This window comes from Nannobrachium achirus (genome assembly GCF_963921795.1).
Source record: "Nannobrachium achirus genome assembly, chromosome: 7".
Classification (NCBI taxonomy): domain Eukaryota; kingdom Metazoa; phylum Chordata; class Actinopteri; order Myctophiformes; family Myctophidae; genus Nannobrachium; species Nannobrachium achirus.
Genome location: NC_137816.1, coordinates 26,834,867 through 26,855,212, shown reverse-complemented (window position 1 = coordinate 26,855,212; position 20,346 = coordinate 26,834,867). Strand labels below are relative to the sequence as shown.

Here is a 20,346-nt window from a genome sequence, read left to right as displayed (position 1 = left end):
CTGCAACCCATCCAGAAGTACCATTACCTGATTGGTATCAATTTAATTCCAAGTCAATAAATACCTTCATTTATCATCATTTGTAAATAAATTAACTTTTCCTGAACAAAAAAATGTTTGCAACAAAAGACAAATCTCATTAGAAACAGCTACCTTTAACGACATGAACCCTTGCATCCGTATTCTGGGGCGGAGCAAAAATAGCATCTACAAGTGTTGTTAGCTTATAGAGCAGCTATTTTTGGCAAAGACAATTAGTGTAGAGGGGGGAAAGGAGTGGGACTAGTACAGCGCCCTGGGGGACTCCGGTCAATGATGTATAGTGAGTGACTTAGTAATAGGCCAGCAGGATAATGACAAAGACTATGACATTTTCTTAATCTGGCGATTGCATTCCTTCATCTGCTGTCCTTAGCCTTTTCTCAACAAAAAAAAAAGAAGAAAAAAAAAAGCCAGGGAGTGGGGGATTACTCTAGCTACCCATTTCTTCCTCCAAGCAGAATTGATTTATTGTAGCGCAAAGCACCACAGAGAAGTGAGAGAACCTCAATTAAGATGCAGAAACCAGCACAGTCTCTGATGATTTGGGAAAAACAGCACTGATCAATAGTGAGATTTCCCATTTTAAGCCTTTAATTGCATGTCCCCTTGTAGCTCCATGGTGTGTTTGTATGTTTGTATGTTGTTGTACTGTACTGTGTACAGCGCCGTGCTAACCAATTACCCATAGCGGAATTCATAAAGTTGCTCATTGAGTTGTGAGCTTCCTGAGCAGATCGCCGATAGCCAGGGTAAACCTTGGATGTCTAAAACCGTAACTTTTCAAGAAGTGGAAAAAGAACCTGTGTTCCAATGGATACAATGTAGTTACTATTTAGAAACAAGATAGAAACGAGCTTCAATATTCATAAAACCCACAACACACTGAACCACTTTCAATTAAAAAAAGTAAAACACAAAAAGAAAAGAATAGCACATCTCTACAAGCTTAAAAAGTGTAACTTATTTTTTTAGCAATTTTATGCCAATTAATTCCTCCCACTGCTTGCGGTTGTTCCCTACTGGCTCACTTGCCAGTGAGGAGCCCCCACCGGGAGGACGCAGAGCTTTTGTCCTACACTCTCATTGCTGACAGGTGGCGCCCCAGCCCATAGAAGTACATGCAGAGACAAATATCATCCTCCCCGCCCCGGCTTCCCTCCCCCGATTGAGGAGAGATCTGCTATTTTGGAAAAATGTTGTGAGCTTGTAGATGTACTATGTTCACTACTTCAGTGTGACGCTTTTGTGCAACAAATTAGGGATATATATTTTTTTTTACATTGAAAAGTTGAAATATGGCGATACAAGATTTGTGTCCGACCACAACGAGATGAATAAGAAGTGAAGATGAGAGCAGAGATGTCCTGCAGCTTGTTAGTCAGAGCTGTAAATATAGCCTGTTAGCCTGCAGAGCCCACAGCCCACTCCATCCATCCAGTGAGCCATTACAAGATGCTGCAACACCACATCATTGCATCCCTCGCTATATGGTCGTGGTCGGGTGGAAACCTTCCATGTCCAAAAACCTTTTTTTAAATCAATATTTTAAAAACGATTTAAAGTAGTGAAAATAGCAGAACTACAACGCGAGTTGTGTGCTTATAGATCTGCTATTTTCACTACTTTTGTACAACACTTTTGTATGATGAAGCAGGGCTTTAATTTACGAAAAAAAAACATACAAATGTGAAACTTGGAGATACAAGGTTTCTGCCTGACAGTGACAATATGTTATATCCGTCACAGGACTGGGCCATATTGGGCAAAATCAAATATGTTTTACCAAATACCACATTATCTATATTGTGACGATAATATTGTTTCGTAATGATAGTATAAATTAACTTTTTTTCAAAAATATAAAAAAGAAATACCCAGGCGCGGCAGGGGGAGAGCAGAGCCCAGGATTACATTAGCCTAGTAAACTTGACTCCTCCCATCTAGTCTGGTTTACGAGGCTAGGATTACATAGGCAATTGGCACTGGGTGAAAATGAGTTACGAAATCGTGGGATAAAAATTATATTATATTAAAATTGACTATTTTTTTTACCACGTAGAGAGAGATGACTGCAATAAAGCAGAAAGTCCGCAACACTCCAGTAAAAAAGAAGGTATTTAATGTGCAAGGCTCGATAATGTCAATTAAAATGTTTTACAAAGTACAAAATAAGGGAAATGGCAGGCTTGTAAGCCAGTAAACTGCTGCCTACTGGAGGATGGAGTATAACTCCTCCTGAACAGCTTCCAGTGGGAACCATCAAACTGCTGAACAAGGCCTGCTCACCACCTGTCACCAGGCTGACCTGATCAACTGCAACACTTTACCCCTCCTCACATGGATAGGTTCCTCTATGGACCTGCCATGTGGATGTTTTACCTGTGAAGTTTCTGCATGCCTGCCATGTTTTTAGCCCGCTGTAGTTTGGAACCTGAACTGGGAAAAAACGTCAACCTCGGCCTAGGGTTTCACACACTTTAAAAAGCATGTCTTGCCCTTCCTTTGTTCATTTACAGTAGCTGACAGCAATGTTAATGTTCATCATTAGAGTAAAGCACATTCAATAATCTCCTCTTTTTGCTATTGGTACAATACATAAATCTTTCCAACCCAACCATAGAAATACTGTAAACGTTTCCTCTGTTTCAATGTGCTTCTCTCTGGTCCTCAATGTGTCAGGTAGGATGAATGGATGGATAGTGATTTCTTGTACAGAATACAGATGGTTCCTTGTGGGCAATGTAATTGAGTTTAATGGGATCCCTGCATGGCGATCCCTGCATGGCAACCCCTGCTGATCTGCAGCACGGTTTGATAGACCCCCTGACGGAGGCTGCACCTGAGCGTCATGGTTGGTAGATGCTGTGACAAGATGATGAAGAGCCCTGGGGGGAAGCGACGAGGCAAGCCAACCACTTTATTCTACCTCAGCTTGGACGTGAAATACTCCCAGACACATCAGAGGTTGATTAAAGCACAGTGAGTGTGACAAAAACTACCAATTCTGGTGGCAACAGCAGAAGCACCCATGTCTCATCAACTTGTCATCCACTAGGCTCAGTTGAAAGTAAATTAGTACCCTCGTTTGAATTATTTATATATACTAATAATGGTGGGCTCACAGGGCTGCAGCCCGGGGCATGAGGCTCCAGGGCAGGGGGAACTTTGATGATGGTGAGGGCCACTATATTTCCACCTTCACTCCAGAGGGCCACATTGCATATTGTTACGTCCTACACTTTGTCATGCTAGTACCTCATACAAAAGAAGCAAAAATAGCAGATCTCAAGCTCAAAACGCATCGCAGTAGATCGGCTATTTTTGCTTCTTTTGAATTGGAATCCTGATAAATTTTTTGTTATTTTTTAATTGGAATCCTGAAATGTAACATTTTGATTAAATTTCAAACACATTTAGTTATATACTCATGTTAACTTTATGAACGTAAATACAAATACATTGGACATAAAAAAAAAATACATTTTAATACTGCTATACTAGTCATTAAGCTACTAATATAGGACAGAATTAAAGCTTTACTATGTAACTTTTTTTATAAAACAAATCTTAAAATTCTCCTAACTATTAAATCACAAAAGTTTTAGAAGATCCGCTCCGTGAATTTCAGCCTGTAAAGCCTTCTCTATATATGTAAACTGCGATCCTTGCCGGGGACCGGATTTCGCGGCAAAATTGCGTCATCACACTACCGGCCAATCACAGCGAGGGTTATACAACGGCCGGCCAATCACAGCGCATCTTGAAGTGGGGTCGCTATGGCCGCCATATTTGTTGTCGCCCGTTTGTACCATCCCGTCTCTAGGTAATTTCGCCTACCAGGCAGGGTGAAGGAGTCCGTATCTCTGGAATTACTGAACGCACAGGAACAAGGGACCCCTCTAAAGATAGATCTCAGCGAGGTGGAGGCAGACGCGGGGGTCTGAAGGTACGAAAAACGGCCGAAAGACGCGACCGCGGTTTGCTATAGGGCTAATGACCACTAGTTGGGCATCTTACACAGTATAGCTTTAAAGCAGAAATCAATAATATATCAGTATTCCGGTATCAACCTGCGAACCTTAAGTGAAGGTGGGGGCCGTATGCTCCAGGGGAACACATCCTCCAGGCTACGTGTGTGAATGAGGAATGAGGCTTCAGCGCCCGCTGACATAATGACACGACTGTTGTTGACCACCATTCTTATGCACATTTTGGAGCTGTACACTACTGCAGTATAAGACCTACAAATATCTTCTAAAACCCTAACAGTTTTCTGAAAAACTCATCTGTATTTATTTGGCCGTGGACCCGCATCTCAAAATATTTTGTTCCCCGGACCCCCAGAAGCAAAGATTTGATAGATAAGTTCGCTTTAAAATATACATGTATATATTCAAAGACTTGCCAGAAAAGGTTCCCGAGTTGTCTAAAATAGCAGATCTACAAGCTCATAGCATACATAGCTTGTTTCTGCAATTTCTTCATAGCCAACCAATGTGCCAAATATATAGCTAAAATCTAACAGGACACATGATGCTTTCCCGGTTTTAATGGGTTAAAAATGAAATCTACATGATGTTGATCTTGCCCATGGACTGTACCCGTCAGCTGCTGTGCTATTTATAATGCTTTTTCCTTTACTTATTTTATGTAAAGCACATTAAATTGCCTTGTTGAAATGTGCTATACCAGGGGTTTTCAACAGGCGGTGCGTGGACCACTGGTGGTCCGTGAAGATATTGCATTTAGTAGGAAAGTGAAGATTTATTTATGCATTTTCTTCCACGGAACAGTGCACTAAATGACCTAGTGACTTTTGATAATGCATCAATGTTGTCAGTTACTGGGAAGTCGGAGGTTAAGAAATTCCACAGAACAGGGAAGTCTCAATAAGGATTGCCTGCTTCAGTCATCCTTCTTAGGAAATGTGCCCATATAATCTATTGTGTCTGCTCACTCATACATAAGATACAGATCAGTATCAGAGGTTAAGCTAGGATTTTAAACTGCCCGTACCAATGTCCGGCATGATTAAAATATACCGGACCTCGGATAAAAAATAACGGTCATAGATAGATGGAAAAGTGTTTGTGAGAGAGGGGGGAGAGAGAGAGAGAGAGACAAAGAGATTTGCGGTGATATTAATGAACTGTGTCATTATCAACCGGTCAAGATGTCCGGAGAGATGTATAATGTTCCGGTCTATAATATCGGACAAAACCAGCAATTAGCGGACTAACGCAACCTCTGATCAGTATATCAGTTAACAAGGGTTTAATGGAAGGATGTATAAAGTAAGAATGGAATACAGTAAGTGTAGTTCTATTTTACGAGAGTATTTATTGTAAGTCACTCTGGATAAGAGCGTCTACTAAATGCCTAAATTGTAAGTGTAATTGTATTGTAACAGAGTACAGAAGCGCACAATGCAGGCTGATGAACCACCTGGGCCTGATCGCTTAACTAAATATGTCCAGAAAAGCAAGGATTTATTTCTGTTAGTGTTCACTGCAATTGTTGACAGATTGGTATAGGAATTAGCCTGAAGATATCAAGCATAATGAGGAAATTGCACAAAACCTGTTCGTAGCCCTCGGCACAAAAGAAAATCTTAATTAAACGTTAGTTAACAAAATATACATATTCAATAGATTATTTTCCTCCACATAGGAGAGAAATATTTAAAGCCATTATGGAAATGTATCTTTGAAAACAAGTTGGCTCATTTACATGCATACTAATAACCAGATTAACTTCAACTTGACCTGATTTCAGCAATGCACTTCAGCCGGCCCCGGTGGCACGAGGGTGCCAGGGGAGGCCTAGCAGCAGCCTCAGTTGAAAAGTGTGCCCCCATAGTTTATGTTCTAAAAGCAACTAAAATATTGCCTGAATATTATAATTGTCATAGTGATTACAATAACAATAACAGTGATGAAACACAGTTTCCCCCTATGGTTTTCTGTGAATAGTGGAGACCTGATGATCTGAGTTTTGTGTTACAGTATATGGTATTGTGTTGTTTTTGTGTTGAACAGACTGTGAAGACAAATTTCCCCTCGGGGACAATAAAGATTATTATTATAATAATCATCTGAACTATCTTGAAGCTTGCTCGTTGTTCCACAGCAGCGCAGCTCCAGTCTAATTTCCCAGACAGAGAAGTCTACTGCCATTAGTTGGCAAACTTGGCATTTAAAAGTCAGGCGAGGGAACATTGCATTCAGATGACACCTCGGTAGCGGCAACTCTAGCCTGCCAGTGTTGCCAGGTCTGCTTATTATAAGTGACTTTGGTCTTGTTTTCCTTTAAAGTCTAAAATTCATAGTTGCTGGTTGCTTTTGTTTGGGCTTGTTTCTGAAGTGTAGTTGCTTATTTGGCCTTGCTTTCAGGATTATTATATAGATCGTACACTTAAATAAATGCTATTTAACGGCAGTAAGTGTTATTATTTTATATTAGCTATTGTGTTGTTAACCAACTTAACCATGTAATGTTCAGTAAAAACCAAGCAGGGCGATGGATTACAGACAGTTGTGTCTAGTTTATTCAACTGCAGGTACACAGCACATCAGTCAGACTGATGGCCCACTGAGGATGGTTTTGGTAGCACCTAGTATTGTTTAAACCATCTGATGACATTTGCCTTATTAATATGTACCTGACTGGAATACCCGTTTATTTGAAGCTCAAACTACCAAGTGTTATAATGCCTTGGACCCAACTTTCAGCTGTCATAGAACTTGACAGTAGAATTATTTCCAACAAAGAGCAACATGACCTACCAGTTTGCAAATCTAATGACTGTTAGCCGCAAAAAAGGAGCCATTATAAACCACTTTGTCAGTTTAAACTTAATGTTGTGCATACATTAACTCACACATTCAACCTACAGCTGGTCACAGGTCAAATCAAATGACCAGCTTGTTGTCTGTTACCGTGCTGCACACTAATCCGCCAACATTACGCCCCCATCTAAACCTGGGTCATCGGAGGAAGCTATGTTGAGCCATTTTAAAGGCTTCGACTAAACAATCACGTCTACCTTATTATTTACAGTAACTAGAGAAATGTGTGCATGTAAACATTATGGTTAGCCTCCCTCTCAGGGATTAAAGCAACACAAAAGAACAAATCAAACGTGTTGTAAGGCCAAGTCCCAATCCCAACAACCCCAAACACACACACACACACACACACACACACACACACACACACACACACACACACACACACACACACACACACACACACACACACACACACACACACACACACACACACACACACACACACACACACACACAATATGTGAAATTATTACATTATGGAATTATGGTTATAATTCCTGCAGTTCTACATATTGCCAAACAGTTGAAGACATTACAGATTATTAAATATTTGAGACCATTAGGGTTTATGGAAGATGCTTCTGAACATGCATCCTATTGCAAGTTTGACCAATTCAAATACTTATCTAGTATTGCCGTAGGGCTGGACTTTACTAGCCAAATGGGTTATGGTTATGCCTGATTTATATGTCACACTGCAACACAAGAGCTTCTAGATATTTTAGTATTTAAGTCCAAATCATACTAGACAAAGCCAAGAGTTAGGCAAGGGAAAGTCCTGTCTGTCTGTATCTCTATCTGTCTTTTTCGCTCTCTTATCAGGAAGGTTTCAAAGCTGTGATTTGACAAATATGTACAGGTATAATCTGAAACAGGAAGAATTCATTGTATTCTCACCATTGTATTGACTGTTCCTCCTCACCAAGCTACAGTACATTGATTCACCTGAAACCAGGAAGGACCAGGCTGTGCCTGGTCCACCCTTATTAGTGTAGAGCCGTTCACACCAAGAACCATAACTACCAGTAAGACTCCCTAATCGGGAGATAAGCGACCGTCATGTCGCATACACAAACTTTAGAAGGCAATTGTAGCCAATCAGGAGGGAATATGGGAAATGGGACAGATCCATGTTGATGACATGACTTTAGAGATACTATGTACCGCTTTGCGTGATCTGTAGCAGTGCCCAAAAATGTTTTTGCAAACATCTGCCTGATGGTGGCGCTAGAAGAGGGCCATGTGAGAAATCAGGGGCGGAGGTTGTGATTTGCCATCCAAAGAGTGTGCGTGCAAAGTTTGGCATCGATAGGGCCAAATAACGGTGCCAACCAGAACTATATTGTATTGAAAATTGTTCTAACTCAAGTGGATGACAAAGTTCACACCGCAACTATATTGATGACAGTGGTGAACATCATTGAGATCATTTTCAAAAATTAGTCTCTCAAAACCCTCAGCAGACATGTTTACAGAACAGTGTAGGGTCTCGGCTGGTCGGCACCGTAGCATGGCAGTGTGGATGCTCACATCGTTATGGTTATAGTCAACCATACAGTTGTCAGTATTTCAGTGTGAGGTTGATCAGAGCAGAAGGGCTTTTTGACTTACAGGTGCTCTTTCTCTCTGGAGAAGGGGTGTGAGAGACGCTTGATGTTCTGCGGTCGGGTGGACTCTACGTCCACCTTGGGGTGCAGCGGAGCGGTGACTTTGTGAATGAACAGCCGGATCTTCTCCACCACGTTGGTGCCTTGCTTCACTTCATACACCTTGTGTTAACAGAGGATTAAACACATGAACACTAGCCAACCCGATTCTGGCCATGTCATAATAGGCCAGCATTTGGTTAAAATATAGGCAGTTTAACATTTGGAGAAAATCTACAATCTCGTTATGCGTTTTCAGGGAAAAATACAAATGTTATGCAATCAGGAGAGAGAACTCGACAAAGATCATCAGCTTCCATTTTATAGTGTTCCACTTCCAATTGTGTCTAGTCCCCACCTGAAAATGTATTTTCGGTTTACTAAAGAGCTGGAGAATACTTTTACTGAACAAACACTCTATGAATACATTAAGGAGGGGAAATAGTGCCAGGGGCATTCATGGAGATGGACTATTAAAATGAAACCAAACAATACAAGGAGATATTGCATTGCATATGAAAACAATTGTTTATGGGGTATACGATTTTTACATTTACTCTAGTATAAATAGAGCCAGGAGACTTCCCACCATACATAAAACCAAACAAAAACAAATGCCTTATACAGTATACTTGAATGAAGCTTAGAAAAGAGGTTAATAATACTGCTTGGTGATATATTAAATAATATTGTCACTGTCGGGTGGAAATCGTTTATGTCCAAAACTTTAGCTTGTCAGGAAATGAAAAGAATATGGTTTAGTCCACATTATCCATCCACTTTGTTGTCTTTGCATTTTCAGCACTTCCATTACACAGACTGTTAGTCTGTTAGTTGGCTCGCACTATTCTCAAATGCTTCCACCTGTCTCGAGACTATATGTCATGTCTGTCATCACGACAACCGGACTCTCATGACATCTGATAGAAATCAACCCAAATGAATGCATGTGAATGTTGAATGCATGCTGTACCTTCTTGGTGGGCATCTTGAGCTTCATGAACTCTGCTTCTCGACACAGAACCTTCCAGGGTGCGTGGATCTTCAGGAAGCCTTGTCCAGGTATCGTACCCTGGAGGACAATGACATGTTAAAGATTGGAATCAGGTGGTGCTTTGCGCGCACACACACACACACACACACACACACACACACACACACACACACACACACACACACACACACACACACACACACACACACACACACACACACACACACACACACACACACACACACACACACACACACACACACACACACACACACACACACACACACACACACACACACACACACACACACACACACACACACACTTCCATTTCTACACTCTGACCCAACTCAGACCCATAATGTTCCATTTGTACACTCAAGAGTTAGACCCGTAAGTGTCCATTTGGTTCATAGCCATCAATAATTTAACACAACCATACCAGAGCAACTTGTGGAGAAGCTAAAGATGCTGAATGTGGACATTGGCAATTGTAATTGGATCCTGGACTTCCTGACACAGACAACACAAACACAACACACACACTACAACACAAACAATACCTGTTATCATCACAGGATCTCATCAAAGCTGTGTTCTGGGTCTCTTTCTGTCCACTCTACTTAAAAGGGATATTTCACTTTCAAACATGGTTTTATGGTTTATGTATTCATTTTATCAGATACACCCCTTTATACATTTCCTATTTTTTTTTCTTTTCAGGTTTTTATGCCTTTATTGATAGGACATTAGACTGACAGGAAATGGGGATCGGGACTCGAACCAGCGACACGCTGTCAGGCATCAGAGCCTATGTGGTATGCGCCTGGACCGCAAGGCCAGCCCCATTAATTCAATGTAATTATTTTATTGTATTAATTAATGTATTAGGAGGGCAGTATCGTCGCCAGAACCAAGGACGGGTGTTTTCATTGAAACTATCATGGTTAAAATGGAGTTTGAACTTGAACTGAAGCTGTGTAGTCGCCATCACAAAGAGGACCCAACAGCGTCTAAACCCCCCTGCCGTCAGCTGAAGATAGCCGACCTTCCCACTCCAGCCCTGACCATGTTCCACAGAGGGACAGTTGAGAGCCTACTCACCTACTGCATCACCTCCTTGTATTGCAACAGCAAAGCAGAGGAGGGAAAACAACTGAACAGGACGATGAGAACAGCTGAAGAGATAACACCTGTACCTCACTGCCATCCTTGACAGAAATATACCAACAACGATGCACAAGGAGAGCATCTAACACCATCGTTGACACCTCCCACCCCTCTCTCTCTCAGCCCATTTTCCATCCTGCTGTCGGGTTAACAACACAGGAGCATCCAGTCGTACCAGAACGGCAAGGCAGGCTGCTGAACAGTTTCAGTACCCATGCAGGAAGTGATCAACTCCCAGAGCACACAGTCTGCCCTCTCTCATTATTAACCCCCCCACTAGGCACTTAATGAACTCTGAAAAACTCTTTTTACTACTTTAATACTTTTTATCATGCTATGCTTGTTTCATCATGTTCTGCTCTGAACTATTCACTGTCTCCTAGGAGACTATAGGAAGTTTTCTTAAATTAAAAAGGAGTCTTGAATCTTGAACCTGGGGGTTCAGCAAACAATGATGCGTTGTGAGCTTCTGCACCAGTACACATTTTTCAGTGTCTCTGTTAATTGGAAAGGTAGTGTCTCTGTTTGGTGGACACGTAAAACCTCTGCACTCAATCACAGAAGAAACTGTTTTATCCAATCTAGAATAGATGTAAATCTGTGTCTGCAGGCTGCAGCTCTTATATAAGACAAGACTCATACAAATCACGTCTATCCCCTTCCGGGACCTCATAAGTCCAACCCATCTGTTCTGTTCCGATCCGTTCTGTTCTGCCGTGTTCTACGTGTCTGTCTCACCATCTGTCTCTCATGAATCCCAACTGCAAGGCTGGCTACACACCTACCCACAGTTCAGCTAGATCTTGACTGGCCTCACGTTTCGATTACCTGTTAAGATTTGCATTTAAATTCTACGATGCATCACAACTTTCTATATTTTTCTATATTACTGCTAATGGCTACTTTTACATCAGTTAAATTAAATCCTCACTGTTTTCATTAAATCAATAAAATGTAATTTTGTTCAATCTGTATAGTAGAGTATGTTATGTTACACTTGTGCAGGAAATCAGGTTCAAATCCGGGGTAGAAGAGTCAAGTTACAAAGTTGCTTTAAAAAAAGACAGGAATTGGAATTGCAAGCTCACGTCTCGATGTGAGTGATTTTATAGATCACATCTTGTATATATGTTGAGTGTTTGTTGATCCAGTGTTTTAAGTAACTAAGAAATGTGCCCAGAATGTCTAATTTCAAAATAGTTTTTATGAGTTGTTGCTGATCACAGCCTCCAATCTCCAGTAACATTTGTGGTTAGCCTAGCATTTGCCAAACATTGCCTCTGGAAGTAAATGGAAAATAAACCAAACAATAAAACATTAATAGGCTATAATTGGTTATGTGATCTGTATTCATGTAGAATTTTCCACATTGCGATGCATCTTAGAATCAATTAATTTCCACACCCTCTAAATACAGTATGTCAAACCCACAACCTGCTCAAATCTACACAGTTCAACCTGGAGTGGTGATTTACCCCAGAGGGCAAAAAATCATATTTACACTTTCAGGGTTAAACTCACACTGAGGATTTTAATGTGTAAACTGCCTATAAAGATGTAAAAACCTTTATTTGATGAGATGTGCTCATCATTTGCAGACTGGTAGAGTAGCCTAGGGAATCACCGTTGGCAGAAATACAAGCTGTGGTTCTTGAATGACATGTTGAAGGGAAGCAAGATGAGGCATGTCATTATGAAGAGGATCCATTGGATGGGGAGGTTTCATGGATCTCTACAGCTGAAATACCTGGCTAGTTGCCAGTGAATGCATTGCATACAACATCTTGAACCAAGGTTCATTATATTTTGGCAGTGAACATTCAACAGCTGCAATGCCAACTATAAGCACAGGTTGATGCCGTAACGTAGATTATCGTTGCATTGAAGTTAAAACACAGATGAAATATCAATACTGTATTATCAATGAATAACTGTTTGTTATGACATTAAGTCTTTATGTGTATTTTCCTGTGTTGCCCTGTCTTTTTTCCCCTTGTGTGTGAGTGAGTGGTGAGGAGTGACTGACTGAATACCGGCTGGTTTGAATGGTGAATGAGTGGTGTGAATGAGTGAGTGGTTAATTACTAGGTGGAGCTGCTGCACAATTACTGCTGGTGATTGGCTCCTGTGACAGGCTGGGGATTATAAGGATGGCTGCCTTCTGTTGCTCTGGTGTCTTCCTCCCTGCCAGTTTCCAAACCAAACCGGGTCCGCATCAGTGTGCCGACGGGCCGGTATTCCGACACTAAAACTAACCCTAACTCTGCCCATAACCCTAAACTTAACCTCAGTAATCGTACCTCAGTAACTAACCTGCCGACACTAGTCGGAACAGCGGCCCGTCGGGATAGTGAGCGGACCCCACCAAACCACACCAGTCTGGTGTTTCGACCGTATTTTAGCCTTGCCAGTATTTTAGAAGTTTCACTGCTAACTTGGGTTAATCTTGGTAATGTAGGGGTGGGTTATCCTGGGTTCCCTTAGTTTGTTAGGTAAGATACCTGTGTTTGTTTTGGGTTAAAGGTAAGCATATAGGTTTTCTTTTAGTTAAGTCTTATGTACAAGTGCCCACCCTGAGGTAATTTATCAATATGTTTTGGTAACTTTGGTACTGTACTTTTGGTAACTTGCACTGTACTTTTGGCTTTTAAACTGGTGTTGGCTGGATATGTTTGGGGTCTGGGAAGGAGGGAGTCTTATTAGGCCGGGTCGTAACACTGTTACTGTAATCAGCGCAATAGCTTTTCACAGACTCCATATATTAATGCCTTCTGCTTCTTGCACATTTGATTTGACAATGCTGCTATTTGGTCCCCACTTCTATGAGGGCATTTCTGTCACTGTATCTGCCCATACATGAAATGTGTCCTCTGCACTATTAGGAGCAGTGAGTGTTATTGGTACAGCGCTCCAGGAAAGGCTCCTGTCTTGCTCAGGGACACTTCGACCCATAGTCCGGGACCAGGCCTGAAAACCAGGGACCTTCTCTCTCCCAGAGTGCCTCACTACCCAACCATTCATCTACGCCTACGGCCACCCAGATGCTATGTTAAACAGGCTGTGAATCCTCAGAGAAAATAAAGTCTATTCTCTTCCGTGTGAGTGATAAATCAATCCCTCCGATTCTCTTGGTAGTCACTCACGCTGTCTGAACCAATCATGTTGCATTCACAGGGCTGGTCTGTGCAGTCCGTACGTCGTCCTGAGACCAAGCATGTTTCATTTGAGTCCTAATAAAACATGAAAGAAGGTCTGCCAACAGTACGTAGCTCTTTAAGTGCAGAGTATTGACACATCCACAAGTTGTGGCCCTGTCAATAAACTTCACTTAAGGGAGCTACATTGTACAAACTTTCTTTCATGTTTTATTATGGCCTTCTTTTGGCCAGCAGCTGCTTTCACCTCATTAGCCCTCGTGTCCTTATTCTGGGGCAAACATTTGCCAAAAATAGCTGATCTACAAGCTCACTATGTCACAACACGGTGCGTTTTGAGCTGGTAGATTGCCTATTTTCAGGAAAGATTTGTTGTAAAACACCAGGTTGTCAAATGAAATTTGGATGTGTGGTGGTGGCGATGTTATTTGGAAATTAAAACATATCTTTATAGGATTAATTGACAAGAATGTTGTCAGATATGATGCTCTTGCTCCCAAGCAGTTAATGTAAACTCAACTAACTCTTATTTGGTGTCTTGCACAACAGATTGCATCTAATCTACCCATGCTCACGGTCACGTAGCAGCCATCCTCTGGTGACACGAGGGTTAACAGGGATAAAATCCAACAAACAAACATTCCTTCTATGAGGAGGGTGGAACAATAAACAGGACTTATCCATGATTTGGCTTGAAGAGTGATTCAAAGGAGAAGTGTAATTAGAGCTGAGAAAAGAGCTAAGTAGTGAAAACGTAACATATACACATATTACACGGAGGAACTGCTCCCTACATAGTTCTCAAAGTGCGGTCTGTGAACCAGGAGACGTCATAAATGGGATTTGTGGTGGTGCCTAAATTGATTTTCATGTTTTTTAAATAAATAATTCTGTATAAAGATCCCCTGGATTCCCTGGAACCATCAACTATGTATCCACAGTATTATGAAAAGGAGTAGTTTACCAAAATGTAAGTCATAAAAAAAGCAAAGAAAAATGAGTAGTTCACTCCAAAAAAGACTTATTGTCTATCAATTACACACTCCATAAAGCCTTGAATGTTTTTAGTCATTTCCTAAGCCAATAATTTGATGACCGGCTCAGTCTCCTGTATAAAGTCTCAAAAAAAAGTATCCTTACAAAATTAGTAGAACCCCAGGGTTCTATAGTACACTACATACATTGGTTATAAATAAGTCCACAATGTGCAACAGGTTTCACCAAATGTTCACTCACAGCATAAGGATGCTATAGGGTTCATGAGAACACACCCTCCCTGTTCCAATCATGTTGTTTGTCACATGGATGAGCTGAACTTATCATCAAACATATCATTTTCCGAATGTCTGTCTGTCACAGCGTTTCTCCTCAGTGGCTGGAGCAATTGATCTGAAATCGCATCACCATTAGCATATGAACACACCTGACATAACTGTGAAGCCCGTTTGTCACTTTCACAAATCATATGCTGTATTTTAGCATTTTTATGGTGTATCTATATCTATTCTGCATCTAGCATGAGGCATATCTATTCTGCATCTAGCATGAGGCAACATGTTTAACCAGCTCTGTGTGTGTGTGTGTGTGTGTGTGTGTGTGTGTGTGTGTGTGTGTGTGTGTGTGTGTGTGTGTGTGTGTGTGTGTGTGTGTGTGTGTAGGCTGGTGGGGGGGGGGGGGGGGGGGGGGGGGTTGTCTGGCCCTGTTACAGATGTTGTCCAAAAATCATGCAGATCGGTACACAGTATCTCTATAGCCATTAAACAAAACAGGTATTTCTTGCATTGATGCTCCTACATATTATCATGCAAGCACCAGTTAAAGTTACTTTCCATCCCTCATATACTGTACAGTGCACACCCCATAACCCACACACTGCACATCATTTCGGAGTTCATATCTTTGAACGGGTGAGGGCTAGTTAAATATAATTTTCAATTGTATGGACAGTGATTCACGCTGTCTCAGTTCAACTGTGCATGGCTGATTCTCTCATATAATGTGGTCATTTCTACTATTATACCCATGTTGTTGAAGTTGTTCAAATAACGTTATTAATCTTAAAGTTATACCATGTAACTTTTTTTATAAAACAAATCTTAAAATTGTCCTAACTGTTAAATCGCATAAGTTTTAGAACACCCACTCCGTTATTTTCAGCTTCTAAAGCCTTCTCTTTATATGTTTTCTGTGATCCTCGCCGGGGTCCGGTTTTCGCGGAAAAATTACGTCATCATACACTACCGGCCAATCACAGCGAGGGTTATACACTGCCGGCCAATCACAGCGCATCTTGCTGACTTCTCAGGAAGTAGCTTGCCTCAACAAAACAACAGCATATACTCAGGTGAAGGAGTCCGTTTCTCCGGAATGCCTGAACGCACAGGAACCAGGGACCCCTCTAAAGATAGATCTCGGCGAGGTGGAGGCAGACGCGGGGGTGTGAGGCCCGGTCCGCGGCGAAAAACGGCCGAAAGACGCGGACGCGACCGCGGTTTGCTATAGAGCTACTGACCACTAGTTGAGCAACTTACACAGTATAGCTTTAAGTGCACACTCTCTCACTCTCTGCTAACTAATGCGCTTGACACTTATTTTAACAGGCTGTTGAGAGGAGCAGAAGGGAATCAGCTCATATAGGAGCTTGCACTTATAGACGTGCTTCATAACATATGGAATCAATGTAATAATCAACACAACACACAAATCAATCGGATCCAACATGTCCATGAAACAGAAGACAATGACCATTGGTTTTCACTTTTCAGTGATAGATTTCTACTGACGTTAGCACTCGTCTTCTACAAGAGGGTGAGATAAATCAATAATCGATCTCCACATGGACGATGTGCCTTCTATCAGATGCAGCAGGTCAAACAGGGGGTTTGATGAGCTGCTAACACAGCAAACGAACAGAATGGAGCCTAATTCACAAACAGCCTGCTCTTATGCTATCTCACTACACACACACACACACACGCACGCACGCACGCGAGCGTATATTCATGCAACATTCACATCATATCCCATTCTGTTGTAGATATTGGAGTAGGGGGCCTTGTAGACCTCTTGGGAATTGTGGTCAACCGAGTATAGGGTTTGTGGTTAAAAACATGGGAGCACACATTCAAACCTAGAGATGAACACACACGCGCGCACGCGAGTGTATATTCATGCAACATTCACATCATGTCCCATTCTGTTCTAGATATTGGAGTAGAGGGCCTTGTAGACCTCTTGGGAATTGTGGTCAACCGAGTATAGGGTTTGTGGTTAAAAACATGGGAGCACACACACCTAGAGCACACACCCCTCAATGACCCCTTGAAAACACCTAGAGATGAACATCTCAGAGCAATTACCTTCCACATTCTATATTCACGAGGTGAGATGAACCGCATACAGTAGTTATATTTTACACATATAAAGGTCAATATACTGTACAATAGGACAGGGGTCCCCATTTTCCAGGAGACCTGAAAGCAAGGATGGGAAACGTTTTTCATATGACCTATAGGAAGTACAACTGTATTCTGTAAATGTCATGAAATAGCATAAACTACATGCAGGTTTCCTTGTGTATTCTTGGATTAGGGTTGTGCAATATGGATAAAATCAAATATCACAATATTTACCTTGATAAGGATATATATTATTGTGATGATATAAATTGTAGTCATTAAAATGTGCGAGCTTGTAGATCGGACATTTGTGTTGTTTTATATTTACTTGTTCAGTGTAAAAAGTTAAATGTTCTTTTCATATACTTATGTTCACTATACAGTGTACAGTACTTAAAAATGTGTATCTATCAAAAGATTGTTTGTTTGTTTTTATTCATTTGTTTGCTTATAAGTTATGTTCTCAAATAAATTAGTAAAGGAATATAAAAAGGTTGCACTTGTGTGGGTCAAACATCAGTAATCAGTGGTCTAGGGATCACCCAAAAAGAGATGGGAAAGTGAATGTGAATAGAGTGTGGAGTGAAATATGGAGGGATAATTTTTCCCTTTGGAAAGGCTGCTGGTCATTTGTTTCAATGGTAAACATTTGAATATTTACTGGTATAATACAGTGTATATAGGCCCAATAAACAGCGGGGTCAGTACATTCTCCTAACTTCTTTGTTGACCACATAGTGGGGGTGTCTGTCCTGGAAACATTTGAGACGGAGTTGAGAACAGGATGGAAGAGTGTTGGCGTGTAAAGTTGTTTTTTTTCAGACTTACATGAAGACAGCGGGATACAGTGTATATATTTTAGAATTTAGTGTGGGAGAATATGATTGACCAGAGAGAGAACACATTTAAAGCAGCCTGTCCAACTGGGCGTAAGGGGTAGCTATTCTTGGAGTTATTCTAACACCCATAAATAAGAATAGCTAGTAAGAATACAGAGATTTGAGCTCAGAAAATACTGTAAAAAAAGCACATCTATCCAGATCCATGCATCCATACCCATCTATCCATCCATCCATCTATCTATCCATGGATGTACTGCTTCAAATTGTTCAATTGTTCAGATGTAGATGTTCTGAATCAAACCAAATGTAACATGCACTAACTACACTAACCATCTACACCACAACCATAAGCATGTGTGCAATATGCATTAAATTACATGTACTGTAGCCTACAGGAAGGTGTGGACTATGACATTTTGCTTAATCAGGTTAATCAAACCTTACTTCATATAAATGGCACATTTACGTGCACAAACATGTCATGCCAATTTGTGGGAACACCACATCTATTTAAATCGAGTCTTTATTGTGAGTCTATGCAAATTGTTGGTGTGCAATTACACGTTGGATCACAGATCTTACAGGCACTACTGAGTGCCCTAGAATGTTTTACCCCTACACATACATTTGTATTATTATACTTGGGAGGACAAAGATTTTAGTCCGGTGAGATTATGAATACATATTTTTTTCCCCACAACGTTTTAACCCTAAAGCTGAAGTGCAGTGCGACGCGTTGTGAGATTGCAGATGTGATATTTTTGATGCGTGACACGGGTATGTAACTACGTATAAATCAAAACTCCAACTTCAACACATAAACCTGACTTCTAAATGTCTAATCTGAATCTTTTCACATAATTGTAAGCCTGACTATGATAAAAAAGAAAATCTGACTATAAAACAACCACTTCTCTTGTGAGGACCAGAAAAATTGTCCTCACAATGTTTATATTTGCACGCGCACAAACACGCACACGCACACGCACACACACACACACACACACACACACACACACACACACACACACAGTCTCTCTCACCCCCTCATCTTTCTCCAGCTCCAGTCCCATCTCCAGCAGGTTCTCCTCAAACTCCTCCCGTCTGAAGCGCTTGTCGTCCTCATGGTAGTCACTGCGTTGCTCCTGGGCGGCGACCTCTGGGTCCTCCTTTGGCTGCAGCGGCGCGCGGCTGCTGCGCATGGAGAGGCTGCGACGCAGCCTGCGGATGAAGGCGTTGTCCCCGGACTGTCGCCTCACGCTGGCGGGCTTCTTGATCTGGTACGTGAGGACATAGTCCACCCTCCTCTTGCCGTCGGAGAAGTACGGACCCGGCCGGAGGCCGCTGTCATCTGGGTGGAGGGGGTTCAGACTCTTGGGGGGAAAGAGACAGAGAGTCAGTTTGGATGTCAATTATGAGCCCACAGGTCAAGGCTTGAAACTGAAAACAAAGTGTTTGTTTATGAATTACAATGCGTTTCATTACAGATGGCTGTGTTAATGGAAGTGGACATTTCTGGACATTTTCTGATGGCTGAGTTAATGGTAGTGGACATTTTCAATAAGCTTTCATCAACATTGCCTGATAGCATGAGGAAATGCATTCACTGCAGTTAATCTAGGAGGGCAGTAGGAAGTGACAGTGTGCCAAAAATGCGAGCTTGTAGGCGCGACGCCATCGCGTGACTAATTATATCGGGCTTAAGGATGCACAGAACGTTGCGAAAAGGGTTATTCATTGTCACTGCTGCCCTCAACACGTTAACTTAAAAGTACAAACACAAGTACAGAGTGACACAAACAAATGAAGACCTCTTAGTGGCACACATTTACAGCAGGACAACTAAAGGACCCCCAAATGTAAATTTATATGCATTTGGTCCCAGACTCCCATTTGAAAGTATTTTGTGCCAGGTACCCCCATAAGAGAACATTTGTCAAGATTGGTCAACATTATTCAAAAATAGCTGGAAAATAAAATAGGGCTTAAATGATTATTTTAAACTGTTACTTATTTTGCTGAGGACCCCCTGGAACCCCCTCAATGACCCCTTGAGAACCACTTATATAGGGTGTACAATTCACCCCTAGACTGCTTCAGCAGACTATATAACAAGGGTGACATAAACCTTGGTGTAAGGATGTGCACATCTACATGGCTGTCTAAATGACAAGTAATGCTCAAACATTACTTTAAAATGCATTAAACACTGACAATGAATATTTCTAGAGGAGAAAAAAAACCTCCA

The 20,346-nt window shown here is 41.4% G+C and overlaps 1 protein-coding gene across 1 annotated transcript in view; it reads right to left on the bottom strand.

The window, feature by feature from the left end:
- The window catches only part of ano1a (anoctamin 1, calcium activated chloride channel a), a gene marked incomplete at both ends in the record, with an annotated part of 100,967 nt that overhangs the window by 48,975 nt on the left and 31,646 nt on the right, over positions 1-20,346 (bottom strand). The window contains 3 exons of the mRNA XM_080730140.1: positions 8,505-8,662; positions 9,513-9,611; positions 19,142-19,471. Coding sequence (XP_080586266.1) covers positions 8,505-8,662; positions 9,513-9,611; positions 19,142-19,471 — 587 coding nt within the window. The remainder of the gene's footprint in view (positions 1-8,504; positions 8,663-9,512; positions 9,612-19,141; positions 19,472-20,346) is intronic.